We start from the raw sequence: 14,429 nt of genomic DNA, 5'->3' as shown, positions 1-14,429 counted from the left end.
CTCCTAACCAGATCAGCTACATGCGTGAAGCTTACCGGAAGTGTCCAGCTGCTGCCACCTGTCGCACAAGAATGGGGAAACGTGCCAGAATTGGGCTGTAGCGGGAGCTGGAGGTATCAAGCTGCAGAAGGGTGTGAAGGTGGCAGCAGAGTAGGTAGAGCTGTGTGGCATGCAGGTACTGCGACGCCTGCATGCAACTCCAGATCTTCTCTGGGATTTCCAAGAGCAGCTTGATCTGGGCTGCTTTACTGTAGAACTTCTCCTGAGCTGCAGCCTGCTTCTGTGACACGAAATACAAATATATAAAATGTGTTACCAATTGTGTAAGCCAGCACAGAGTAGAAATGCTTGAGGGTTAATGCTAATGTTCCCTGACTCAGCGAGAGCACATTTTCGGGGAAGAAAAGAAGGAATGTCAGGCAGGGTCCCTGGTACACAGGAAAACTATTACGTGGAAAAAGCAAGGCTAATGTGGTCAATCAGAAAGTAATACTCGTTTCAATAACGCAAAAATATAGGAGAGCAACTTGTCTCAGTTGGGGTCTCTTTCTCATCCAACAAGGAAGTTAACTTTGTCTCAAGTTCGCTTCACTTAAATTCACATTGATTGCTAACAAAAGAACACCTCCTAATAAAATTCACAACTGCACTCAACCAAGAGAGACTGATACTTCCTCTTCAAATATTATTAATCCGCATCTGTTGACATGGCCCTTGACTTATTTTAGAGTGAAATCTTGGCCCACAGTAATATCAAACAAACGAGTTTCACCCTACTTCTTTGGCCAAACCAAGCCCATCCCCATTTCAGCTTAAGTTACAAACCTAGGAATCATATGTGATGTGGTACTCAAACCACACAAGTTAAATTCACATTCTTCCACCGGATCTCCTAACACTAAGCCATTATTAAGCCCATAACGGCATGCAGTGGTAGTGGGGTCTCTTGTGAACCAGTGTTCGAAGTGGGCGGGATCGGCAGGGCACGGCGTGCCCCTACTTCTTTAATTTTACAGAGTCCATTCCCCTACTTTCTTATTTTAAACATGCGTCACAGGACGGCAGAAATCGCCAAGGCCGATAGTTAAGGCTCGACTTTTGGGGACGGGCAGAGAAGGAAAAGGACTCTGTCTTTTCCTTCGTGCCCAGAGAAGACAAGGACAGTGTCCAGCTCTCCTGCCACTGGCAGCTGCCCCCCACCCCCTCTTTGTTCCCCCTCTGTCTGTCTCGCTCCTCCTCATTTAGTGAAACCGAGACTTCAAGAAACAGGTAATTAACTTTTAAGTGTACTACTTGGCCTTGCAGGCGCAGTTTGCACATCACTGGTTCCACAATAGCAGCCACCCATCCCATTAGGATTTGCAGACTAGCTGCTACTTTACCATTGAAAACTACACAGATGAAAAAGCACCTTAAGTCCAACAGAGGAATACACATTGTTGAACGCACAGTATGGGCATGATTGAGACTGGTTGCGATGTATGCGATGACTGATGTACTCCCCGCAATGTCGCTATTGAACAACCCTCAAAATGTTGACCCAGGGGTAGTGAAGCAGCTGTGCACACTCCAGAGACACACACTGAGCAATCTTTTTATAAGCAAGACCTTCAAATCATATCAGGAATATCTGGATGACATGGCTATGGATGTGTTGACACACAGGTGTCTCATTCAGCTAAAGACCTCTTCCCCTCGATGCTGAATGATCCCGCAGAGCTGGAGCTCCTCACTTGTATCATGATGAACCCTTAACCAACTTGACTGATTACCACAATGTAACAAGCATTGGCATAGCCAATAGGTCTCGCCTTTGGGACCTTAGAAGTATTTGGTTATGCAATAGAATATCCTTGGCGCAACAACATCAACTGTTGCATGGCTAAACACTTATAAGGTCCCAAAGGCAAGACCTATTGGCTATGCCAATGCTTGTTATGGTCTTGCGCACCAGACAATTGTGTGAGGATAACTAGAGTGGCTTTTTCTCCGCCCACATGTTGGGAACCAGGAGTACATTGCTTGATTGAGAAGACGTGTGCTTTCAAAAACAAATTGCTTGCCCTCCACACAGCTGTGATCATTTTGTTCCTTTATCTAGCTGCCTAATCTTGTCAGGGGCCCCTCCTTTTTCTGCACCATCGCAGAAAGCGCCTTCAAATACTCTAGTTCAGAATACCAGCTGTAGGCCACATACAGGGTTCACATGACCACTGTTGTGCCTTTTAGTTCACTAATGGCACTGTCGTCAGGGTGGGAGCAGGGCCAGGAATGGTTTCAAGTTCATTTTTAAAAACTATCACTTAATAAGTGCTTCAGTGCAGTTGTATAATGTGAGCTATTAATGTCAAAGGTTCCACATGTTCAAACCAATACAATTTTTTGACTTTTTAAGAGTATTCTATTTTACGTGAAGTTTGTTTGATTGAGTTCAAGCCTCGGCTCATGGAGAAAATATATGAAGCAAGCCAGACCTTTGGCTCGGCCCGTTGATGTGTTGGCTCACCCACCTCTAGCTAAGAATAGCATATTATCTAACACCAGAGGTTCCACTTTTCTCATTAGTACGGAAGAATTATCAAGGTCATATTAACGACATTCAGCCTCGTAAAATATGTGTGCAGAGTCTGAGAAATGGAAACCACTTCATATCAGTTTATGACTTGGCCAATTTGAGAAATGACACACAGGGTACTGAGTGGACTGCAAGGTGTCCAGTAGTGCTGCCTTAGCTTTTGAACACCTGCCGCCAGGTATGACAACTCAGACTAAAGGAACTAAACAGTGCCTTTAAAGTGAGCACTAGGAGGTTATAACAGCAGGATTTGGAGTGGAGCAGTCAATTCGGCTAGGTTCCCTGGACAGTGCTGCTCCACAACACAGAAAGCCTGCATTTGTTGTTGTGGCGCTTGCGGATAGGTCTCAAAGCCAGCACCATGAACTGCGAAAGGTCCAGCGATTAATCTGCTAAGGCAGGAACTTGACACCATCTCCAAGACAGCTCCTGGAACCGAAATACAGCTGGTTATCCTATGCAAGCACTAGGAGTGGCATCAACCAGCAGTTCCACTAAACAGCCACTTCTGTGCTGCTCTCCAGAGACCGACATTTTGGTTTGTTGTCCAACTCCACAGCAGGTAATGTCAAATGGTCTTCCTTGACTTGTACAAACAACGTTATGATCATTGGCCACTCTGGCAGTAGTGGCGTAATTCTAACTGCTTGACTACGAGTTAAAAAAACCCAAAAACACTGAAGGCAGAGTGAACAAATACTAGCCAAATGATAACTTACAGCAAGTTTAACACTAACCACCAAATGCCCCTTCTGATTCTTCATTCGCAGAAATCAATGCGTTTAGCAAGATGTGGCTGTCTCTCAGTGGGTAGTAGTACAGCCTGCATGGACCTGCAGAGAGCCGACCATTTCGGAGCGGCGGCCAAAATAAACATTCCTATCTTACGTCATAGGTCAGCGGGCTACAGAGGTGGACTGGTCATTTACATGCAAGAACAAGGATATCATGCTTCAACTAAACCATTCTCTCCCACGTTCACACGCTGTACGGTACGGCCTCACAGATTCTCAGCAAGCCCTTGATGCTAAAAATAAAACTAGGTTATGCGTTTCTGACGAGCATACCGCTGCCTTCCTCCGACAGGCCTCTTCTGCTGAAGAATGCTTCCAGAAGAATAAGTTAGTCATTAAACCAAAAACGCTGACAACCAGCGGCAGAGACGAGGAGGACTGAACTTTAGTATAACTCTGAAGATGGTTGTAACCAAGATGAGCACTACCCCGCTCCACCCCCCGCACCCCATGCTTAATTACCTGACACTGGAAGACGTGTGGGGAGAAATGAAGGATGACGTATCCAAAAAGCCATCACTTTTATTCAAGTAATTCACCGGCAAACCTTTATCTGCTACTACATCCATGAAAGGCTCACGGCTACGATGGAATATTCATCAAATACGATACCTTGGTTCACTCGAAAAGAAAACAAGCATTGGCCGCGCACGCTCGTGTGAACGCAGGCGCTAGGCCACCAAAAGCCTGTGGCAGCACTTTGAAAACCCACAGACTAAATTTCTCGCAGAGCAGCGCATGCGCTGGCACAGCGAGACCTAAAAAGCAGTAATGTCAAAAATGGTAGTAGATGACAGGCATTGCAGAGCTGACTTTAATGAACAAGAATCCCAACCTTCTCTTTCCTCTTTTCGTTTATTTGCTCCCCAGTGAATTGGATCCAAAAAAGAATAACACTTTTGCTGGAACCGTCGTCTTTTTCAGAAATTTTTCAATTTCTAAGTGCAGCCTCGGGGTGGAGAGAAATAAAACATTAAAAATATAAAAAAATAACTAACTAACTAACTAACTAAAGCAGGACAGAGTGGTTGCAAGGTGACCAGACTGATTCATTCACACCTTAACACATTAGCGCCACTTACAGTGTTTGCCAGTGAAGCGCTACTTTTGTTTTCTCGTCGCTCTTTGAACAACATTGTTTACCCAAGGTGGGAAAGTGCACTATTCCTGAGGTACTGAAATACCTGCTTGATGGGTGAACTGGAAAACAAAATGCATACCGCGGCTCTGTATTCACAAATGTTGTCTTTTTCAACCATAGTGCTTATGTTTTGTAAGGATATAAGCAATGGGCATTGAAACAGGTCCCTACTGGCCCCTGTAGTCGTGGCCTTAACTTTTCAGGCAAAAAGCACTCACTAATTTCCGAATAATGAGTGTAAAAAGAACAAGCATTAAAAATGAAATAGGTCTCGCCTTTCATTAAGTTAAAGCCATTTGCTTTGCTATACAAAACCATTAGCAAAGCAAATGGCTTTAACTTAATCAAAGGCGAGACCTATTGCATTTTCAATGCTTGTTATCTAGATTTCCTTCAAACGATTTTAGAAATTACAGAACTGCCTTCCTTTTCTTTACAAGGATCATGTTATCATCCAATTTGATTTGTGCATCTGTTGTCAACGTTTTGGATTGCTCCATAAAAATAAGGATTGCTCCATAAAAATAAGGAATCAGTTGTGCGTTACATAAGATCTTTTTGGGGATCTAGAAAACACTGCTATGCCTTTATGCACTTTTGAATCTTTGAAAACAGATGAATTGTATTTGTATTGCACCTTTTATGTATTCTGTATCTTTTTATTATGTCTTTTACGGCAAATAAGAGCTATTGACTGACTGAATGTATGAATGAGTCCTGGAACGAATTGAAAACTCGACGATTGATCAGCTATATTCGCAAGTGAGTAAAATCTACGATGAACGAATATGCTTCCATTCTCACCCAGTGACCAAACTTCATATAAATAAAGGGTGTCCTCTTTTTAGAGGGACACACAGGATATGAGTGAAGCAGGTGTAAGATGGGAAACTTTAAAGTTTGTCTTTAAAGGGATGATATGGACTAGGCCTGCTGAGGTTTTCAATGCTGCTCTTTAAATATCGCCCATTAGTTTGCCCGTCATGTGGCATTGCAAAGTGAAGGCACATCAGCTTGACTGCTCGGTTGTCACCGTAGGGTTTTGTGCAGTCACGTGTCCCGCTCTCTGCTACTCAGCTGAGAAGGTGAATTGCCCTGCAGCAGGCACACATCTGTAATCTGCAGGTCGAGACCCCTGTACCAACAAGATAGACAAACTGTCTATAGTGCAAGGATGTGCAGCGCTGCAAGTTCCAATGTCAATGAGATAATTTGAGGCTCCCTCGCATCATTAATGGGCAATTGTATTTATCCTCGGGTTTCATAATAACTAAAAAGATAGCCCGCAGGGTCTCTGCGCTGGCTGCAGAGATCTGTGTATAAACAAATTATGCTCCCCAAAAATCCCAAGGACTGCTGTTAAACATCGAGAGACGACCTGAAACCACGGCAGTCAATGTAATAGGTTTTACATGGTTCCGTACTAACCGGGGCTGTGGAGGCGGTGGCTCTGTCGGGCTGCGCCCTTCGATGTCCTGGGGCTCCTCTGCTGCGGGTAGCAGGCTTGCTCCCCGCGCGGCTTCATACTGCCAGGGGAGCGGGTCCCTCGGTGACACCAGCAGCCCCAACCACAGCAAGCAACCACTTCCGTTTACACAACACCGAGCGCCCAACATTGAAACAGAAGAAAGACTGGCTCTTACCGGCAAGAAAAGGGAGGGAAAGGAGCACGGCAGGCGCCATTTTCAATTTCAGTAACGGTGTATTCAATGTTTAGAACTACGGGACACAGTGCCGTTTATGCTTCCTATCAAACGTATATTAAATAAACAGTTTTCACCAGGAATAGGGCAAATATCTAGTTTCTTTGCATTATTCACATCGGCGAAACAGCCTGTTGTGCGACTCGAATCAATTTACCGAAACTTTGTGCAATTTAAATGACCCAAAGACTTACCCAGTGGTAGGATTTTCACGTGAAACCACGCGGAGACCTAGGCGATTACTGCTTCGTTGCAACTGAGAACACTGGGCCCGGAATCGCCGCTATTTCTATGCCCAATGCAAAGGAGAGCCCAGGACGCCTTTTAATGTTGACAAAAGCGCAGTCGAAGCGCGCCCATTGAGCCAGTTTAACGTCATCGGCTAGCAAGGCAGCCATATATAAAGGGTGTTTTTCCATCTTAAAAGATTGGTTGAAAGAGCGAATTAAAAAAAAAAATTTTTAAAGAAATACTTTGCTGTAGCCGATTATTTCCTCGTTCTCTGTATGTGCCATTCTGGAGTTCACTGTCGGCCACCTGTGTGGTGCGTGCAGCAGAGGAACACAGTATGAAAGCACGCTTTAACAATCGCTCGCCATGACGCATTTGCTCGGCTTTTTCTGCCGTCCCACTTGGACGGCCTCGCCTGCTAAAAGGTTTCTTGTCTTTATGGGGCCATGTGTTAGGCCCCATAAAGATAAGAAACCTTTTGCGATGCAAGAAAGGCAGACGAGCCCGTCCAAATGGGACGGCTCAAAAAGCCGAGCAAAGTTGTCATGAACAGCTCTGTTCCAATGGCTGGCCACCGTTTACCATAAACGGTGACGCCAGCCAATGGAAAAGAGGGGCGGGGCTTAAAGCCCTTTACCGAAAAGAGTTAAAAACATTAAATCTCGTCAGCGAGACTGCGCATGTGCGCAGCCTACGCTAGCGAGACCTACAAAGGTAACCATGTTGTTCCTGCTTACATTTCACATGCCTTACTTAATCTTGCATTCCCTATGAGTGTTTGCTTTTTCTAGGATATTACTAAATTGTTTTGAGACAGCATATTGCTCTTGACTAGTGCGTCATTTGAATTGAGTCACATCCAGGTGTTTATAGCGGGTCAGTGCAGTGCAAATTTCTCTCAGTGGGTCAGTATGGTGTTCAGTGGGGGAGAGGATGTGGCACTATGGTCAGAGCTGCTGAATTTGGAACTGGGGAACCAGGTTCAGCTTTCATGACCAGACCCCCAGACCATTCTACTGAGGGAGCACATTCCCATGCTAGACCTTAGAAGGCCCCGCAAGATCGTAAACGCCCTGGTGCCTTAGCATCAGCATGTGGACTCTAGCAGTGGCAAGTGTGGGTTAACCTTGAAGGCCTGTCTGCCACAATATATTCTGAAGTTCACCTCTAGTCTTGCAGGCAGGCATATGAAGCAGCACACCATAGAGTGACAGTGACTGTCACCGAGGTCACAGGACCCTTGAGCTGGGTGGCTCTAGGGCAGTGCAACCGCACCAGGCGCTGACCAGCCGCGGTCCGTGCAGGTAACAGCGGTGGGGCAGAGTGGCCAGCAAAGGGAGGATTACGAGGGACGATGCAGAGGGAAAATTAAATAATTAATTTTCCCTCTGCATCGTCCCTTGAAATCCCCTCTTACCAGGCCCCACTGTCTCAGCCGCTGTTACCTGCATGGACCGTGGCTGGCGCTGGCTTCAGGCGGGGACGTCGTGTTTGCAAGTATAATATGGTTTTAAAAGCACTTGATGCCTCCTTCCTGGCCGCCAACAATTTTCGGCAACAGTAAAAATGTCATGATAACTCTAGTGATTAATGTTCTTAGTAGAGAGCGATGGTGTTTTGTCTAGTGGACGTTTTGACTCATGGAAAGGAAGCGCAGAGGGTTAATGTGCGTGCTGCTAAGAAAACGTACCATGCAGATCACAAAGTGCACATAATGTAAATAGGTCAGTGGGTTACTGCTTTTGTCAGAGAAACCCTATTGTTACTTGCAGTTACTAAGTTAACGTCCTAACATAGAACAGCGAGCTCTTAACTCTCATGTAAAAGCTGCATGCAAACTGCAAGGTATAAATTAGAGCGTTATGTTTTTTCCCCAGTCTTTGATTATCCTAATGTTGCAGAAAAAGGGTTAATTTGGGTTGAAATCAATTCTGATTATACAAGAATACCCCCAACCATGATAATACGTTTTAAATTCTGAGTTTGTGTTTATCCAGACCAATCATTATTAAACTTTGCTGCCTATTAGTATGGTTATCATGTGACTCCTACACCTTGTAGTCCTTTGTCTTATGTAACATTTCCTAAACAGTGTATGATGATTGTCTCTGTGTATTATGTGTGATGTAAAGTGCTCTGATACCCTACACTGGTATTAGTGGTGCTGTATAGTTTGATACTTTATTATTTTGACATTTTTACACATGCTGACATTATCTGCAAAGATTGTTCCTTATTAGTACCAGTGGAACATACAACTGCAGCAGTGAGAAACGTGACCAGTCAACCTTTGCAAAGGGCCCTCCACTTCACAGCAGCAAAAGTCAAATTTTTTAGGAACTTTTGATCCGTTTGAGCTATAAACAATTTATTAGTTAAAATCGTCAGATTATGCAGCAGATTATGTATTATGTGGCAAATACGGCAGAACCATAGTTATGTGGAAAACATTTGCAAACTAGGATATTTTGCCGTTCATGTTTGAACTGCTCTTGTGGAAATAGAGGAGAAGTGCTGATGACAAAAACTCCATGGCTCGGAGAGAAATGGTTTGCGATTCCACTGTTAAGGATGTTTGGGACATTCTGTGATTGGAAACATATCCCACTTTGTGAATGAATTGTAATGTCAATAACTAAACCTTAAATAAACATGTGTATCCATTGGTTAAATTGAATAACGTAATAAGCTGTAACCGGTTAGTGAAAAGGGAAATAAATACTAAAAATTGGGATATTTTGCTCTTTCTGCCACACCTTTGACTCCGCCCACTGACCCAATCCACGGGTTATTCCCGCCCTCTGATTCTCCGCCCACAGTTCCCCTACTGCCCCCCCCCCCCCACTTCGACCACTGTTGTGAACGCATGACTCGCCTAAATGCAGGAATCTCCTGCACACTCACAAGACAACAGAAATCCCAATATGGAGCACCAGGTCTAATTTTAGTATTAAAATGGCACCAAATAGCATCACAAATTAAAAGCCTTCACTAGTACTCCGTGCAAGCACGAGTCACAAAATCATCTGCCTCACCTACAAATACCTTGAAGGATCCACGCTCAAATACCTTCAAGACAAGATCAAAAGACATCAGCCTTCCCACCCTCTACTCTTGACTAATCATGCCCCTTCTGGAGTAAATTATGATTAGACATTTGCCCTGCACCCACACGCCTCCTGTTCAGAAGCAGACTAAAGACACCTATTCCAAGTCCCACCAGAGCTAATTGTTTTAGTTCAACTACCCAACCACTGACACACATATTTGCTGTTACCTCAAAAGTGCTAAGTTAACAACATCTGTGAATTGAACATTTGTCAAATGTAATCTTCCATATATGAATTCCTTCATCCCCACACTGCGGTCATAACCAGTCAATGTAATCATAAACCTCCATCAGTCAACTCCTTGAAGTGCCTACAATAAACGTAGGTATGCAGTGAGCCCTGTACAAAACAAACAATACACATTAAATCTATAGCTTCTTCTATAAAGAACTTGGTTTGATTACATTTACTTGGCTTTCAAAAATTCCCTGAACAATCTCCGTTTAACCGGTACTTCACAGTATAATCCGGTTTCACTTCCATGTTTTCCTAAATGCAGTATTGCCTCCTTGAGCTTAGCCCTCTCATCTCCCTTTCTCGCTCTGTTTCCTTTTTCCTGCCACCAGTTTCTAGACTCCTGCCTCCTCAACTGAACCTTAATATCCGCCCAGTCCCTTCGAGACTCGTGTCCACTCTCTGTCGTTTATCCACTCCCTTTCAAAGCATGTTTTGGATTTTTGACCACCATTTCACCAACGCCTCCATTTGTGACTTTTCAACCTTTTAAAGAATAGTTTTCTTCGTGTATATTTACCACCTGAAGTGAATTATATTTCATTTTGCTCGTCCTCTCGTCATCGATTAGAATTAATTATTCTGCACCCACTGCATAAGGCTTTAATGCCTGTATGCCTAGTTCAAGCTTTAGAAAAATCTGAATAAAAATATCATTAAAATACACATAATCCAAGTAAGAAATGACTTTGGGTTATTGCACCTATTGCTGGGATAGGTTTGCAAACTATTATTTACCAGGTTTCAATCCTAATGAGACCCCATAATAGGTGTATAAGTCTATCTTAGTGATCAACATGCAGACGTTGCCACACAAAAAGGCCCTTTTCAGAAAAAAAGCCAATAGGTCTTGCCGATGGGAGACCTAATGCTTTATTAATGGGGTGCGGGTGGCTAACGGGGGCAGTAAAGAAACAGAGATGAGGTAGTTGGGAGGGGGGAGAAGACACAGGGAGCGGGTGGAGTTAATGAAAGCACCACATTTATAATGCCTCGCAGGGTTGTTTTAAGCAGAATAAACTGGCTCACATGCAGCCTCTCTGCTTTAGTAGTACCGGTGGCTGAGGGAACCTTAAAGTCTCAAGTGTTCCACTGTCTATTACAGGAACTGACTGGCTGGCGCCTGCTAAAGTAACGAGCCCTGCATAGGCAATGCTCAAGCGCAGTGTGCTGGGTGTTTGCCCCGCCCCTCCTGTAAACCATACTCTCAGGGGCTCTGGTTCTGCTATTGAATCGACTGTTACGAGGATGAAAATGAGCGAAGGATTATTACATCACATGCCAACATTTTAAAAATAAAACTATGCTTAAAATAAAGTAAAAATTAAAACAGATAATGTCATAAGAAAGGCAAATATGACGATAACAGAAACAGAGCTTGCAGTGACATTTGTTGTCACAGCGAATGTGAAGATAAACAGGAACGGAACAAAGAAAACACGTGTGCTTGTGTTATGGGCAGGAAAAGCATTTGCAATGTAATAGGTCTCGCAGTTACACGAGTTAAAGCTATTGGCATTGTAAATGACAATGCCAATAGGCATTGTTATTTGCAATGTCAATAGCTCAAACTCGCGTAAATGCGAGACCTAATGCACTGCAAATGCTGGTCTTCTTTGCAGTGGGGAGTTTTGCACAGGCAGCATTCAGAGTGTTATCAGCAAGCCATCTTCTTATGTTGACTTGTTTCTAGTTAGTCAGATGGAGCAGCTGATAGCTTCACATTCCCTTCACCCCACCCCAGAGATGAAGGCTGGCTGCAGTTTTGGCAGGCTGCCCTTCCTGCCAGAGCGGGGTGTGGAGGCCATAAACGCAGCATGGAGTCTGGTTTGATCTCCTGTAATCACAGGAATCGCTTGTCTGTCAATAGGTCTCCCTTTGGGACCTTATAAGTGTTTAGCCCATGCAGCATATTACCCTCGACTTTGGGAAATACAAGCACTAAAATATGTAATATACATGCCAAACAGCGTTACAGGCGAGTCCTACATGTTTTGCCAATGGGAGACGGGTGCAGAGAAAATCAAAGGAAGAAAGTGTTTGTTCGTGATTCCTACTACATGCCTGGCTAGCACGGATTTTTTGAGTGTCACAGAGAGTGGAACACCACACTGTTTTCTAAATTGTTCAGCCCACTACGCAACACCCAACGACAGGGGGTCTGGTTTCTTTTCACTAGGTCAACTACAGTGTTTAGAAACGGAAAGATTTGTTGTGAATATGCCGAAACAAGTTATTATGACTTGGTCGGTTTACGCTGCTGAAAAAAACCAAATGCTAACTAAATACAATGTTGATGTGACATGGTTATAAGAAGGCCGGCGCGGCTGGGGCTGGAAGGTAGTCACAAGCACCCGGGAAGTTGTACGAGGCGAATAACGGGGCACGAGCCCGGGTGGCGGGGGAGGAGGCTGCAAGCACGTCTGTGTGGGATGAAAAGTGCAAATATATGTAGAGCGCTTCCAAGCTGAAGCAATAAGGGGGTCGAATGGAAACAGGCGGGACAGAGGCTCATGATGGGGAGAGAGGGTGCTAACTGGGACAGGGTAGGAAAGAGGGGAATGGACGGGGAGAAAGGCAGGTAAAAAGATAGATGATGCGGAGGGCAGGCGAGAAGGGGCGGGTGAAAAAAGAAAAGACGAGAAGTGTTGGTGAATTTTGGAGATGCTTGAAAGCAGCAGCGAGATGGAAAAACAAGCTCAGCAGCTGATCACCATGGCTCTTGCAGCAAGAGGTGATCCCAGGAGAGGCTGAGCGGGGGAGGTGGGAGGGAGGTGCGAAGTGGTGGGAGGGCACCCTACGGAGAAATGCAGCGTCCAAGCTGCAAACAAAACATAACGGAAGAGTTTACACCGGGCGACCGATGAACTCCTTAACCTGGCAGCAGGGGTGGGAGGAGAGTTCCATAGGCAGCCTGTGTTTGGTGGTGGGAGAGAGGGCAGCCTACGGGGAGATGGAGCTTTAAAGTTGAAAGCACGGCGCTTAGGAAATGGGCGCCACGCTGAATAATAGTGTGAAGTTAATTAAAACAAGCCCGGCGGAGCGTGGCGCGCGCGCCCTTGGGGGCGGGGGAGCGAACCCTTTGAAGTGCTCCCAAAAAGCGGAGTGCATGGCGGCACCAAGCGCGTGATTGTGCGCGTGCTAGCAATGCAATCCGCTTTTTGGGAGCACTTTGAAATGCCCTTTTACAATAGTCTTGCTTTGCGATCGCTTAAGCGATAGCAAGGCGAGACCTAAAAAACAAGGGTGAGTGCATCACGGAGGGGGTGGGGAAAAGCGGAGAGAGAGAACCTACTCCATATGTAACTCGTACAACTGCTATTGTTTATTGTATACTGTGGTATATTGTTGCTATTTTTTTTCTGCCTACTCGGTGTAAGCGTATTCACAAATTGTTATCTGGTCATCTACGTAAAGTGCTCCGATACCTTCGCGCCGAGTTCGCGCTCTATAAAACTCTATAAATAAAATCAATAAATAAAACCTGGACAGCCTAAAGAAAATGAAGCCAGCAAATGGAAAGAAATAATACTTGAGTTACAAACCACACAGCCAATAGCAAGCAAAGAGCAGAATGCAATCCTAGGTGGACTTTTTGAAAGTCAACAAGATGTCTTTAGCAACCCAGACAGCTCAGCTGTCTGGTAGGCTGCGACCTGAAAAGGGGAACAAATAATTCCCCAAAGGTAAGCAGTGGAAAGATATAAGCCATTCATTCAAAATAATGGAAAAGACAATATGAATATGATGCAGGGGGAGAGACAACAAAAGAACAGCAAGTGTTAAGCAACTGACAGTGACAAGAGCCAAACAATGATAACCAATAGGCCGGCTATAAGCAATCTGTAAGTTGGGCGTGGGCCACAAGAAATCTTCTCCAAAATATTAATACAATTTTAATTTTTTAAAGCACTGCAAGTTCTTAAACAGTGAATCTTTATGCACATTTTGAAGCAGCCTATCTTATACTGTCCGTAACATTTCTAAACAGTGGCAGCCTATCCTGTACGGCATGTAATACATTTTTTAAATTTCTGACATATTTGCTGTGCTGTCTGGCAACAGCGGAAACTATAATTATGTCACTTTCCTCAAAGCACCAATCAGGATTCAAATCCGTGATATTTCAGTTACCCACACAGACAAACAAAGGGATTACATCAACCGAGCGAGCTTTCCTACCAGAACTATGTATTTAAAACACACACGTTTACTAGCATGTATTATTTGAAGTGTATGTGCGTTTTATCTTATAAGCAGTAACTGTAGGTGAAAGGCCTACAAAAGAGTTACAGAATATAGCGTTCATTTAGCTACATCGCATACCTCACCCATACACTAACTGACCCTGCCCTTACTGTACTCAGTTCACTTTTCCGAAGCATTTTTTATGCATTTCGAGCGCTGCATATACTCCTATATCACAGTACTGCTATACCTAAAATTAACAAGAGCCTCCTGATTTCCAACCCGTGCATACTGCTACAACACTCCAAGGCTCTCAAGTTTTAGAAATCCTCATCAGCGAGTTCTAATTAACATAACTGAAGATATCACAGGAAGTGATGTAGAATGACCAATGACCTACCTATGAAGTCACAGAAAATTCATCACAAGAAATCAATGTTCACTTTTTCTAAC

General features: G+C 44.3%; 1 protein-coding gene across 2 annotated transcripts in view; it reads right to left on the bottom strand.

Moving 5' to 3' along the window:
* Window positions 1-14,429, bottom strand: part of COG1 (component of oligomeric golgi complex 1) — a 114,363-nt gene that overhangs the window by 86,615 nt on the left and 13,319 nt on the right. For both annotated transcript variants that reach the window (XM_085617338.1, XM_085617339.1), the window contains exon 2: window positions 36-280. In XM_085617338.1, the coding sequence (XP_085473464.1) occupies window positions 36-280 (245 nt within the window). The remainder of the gene's footprint in view (window positions 1-35; window positions 281-14,429) is intronic.

This window comes from Triturus cristatus, chromosome 7 (assembly GCF_964204655.1).
Source record: "Triturus cristatus chromosome 7, aTriCri1.1, whole genome shotgun sequence".
NCBI lineage: Eukaryota > Metazoa > Chordata > Amphibia > Caudata > Salamandridae > Triturus > Triturus cristatus.
The sequence above is the reverse complement of the archived record's forward strand: the minus strand, read 5'-3'. Positions and strand labels throughout refer to the sequence as shown.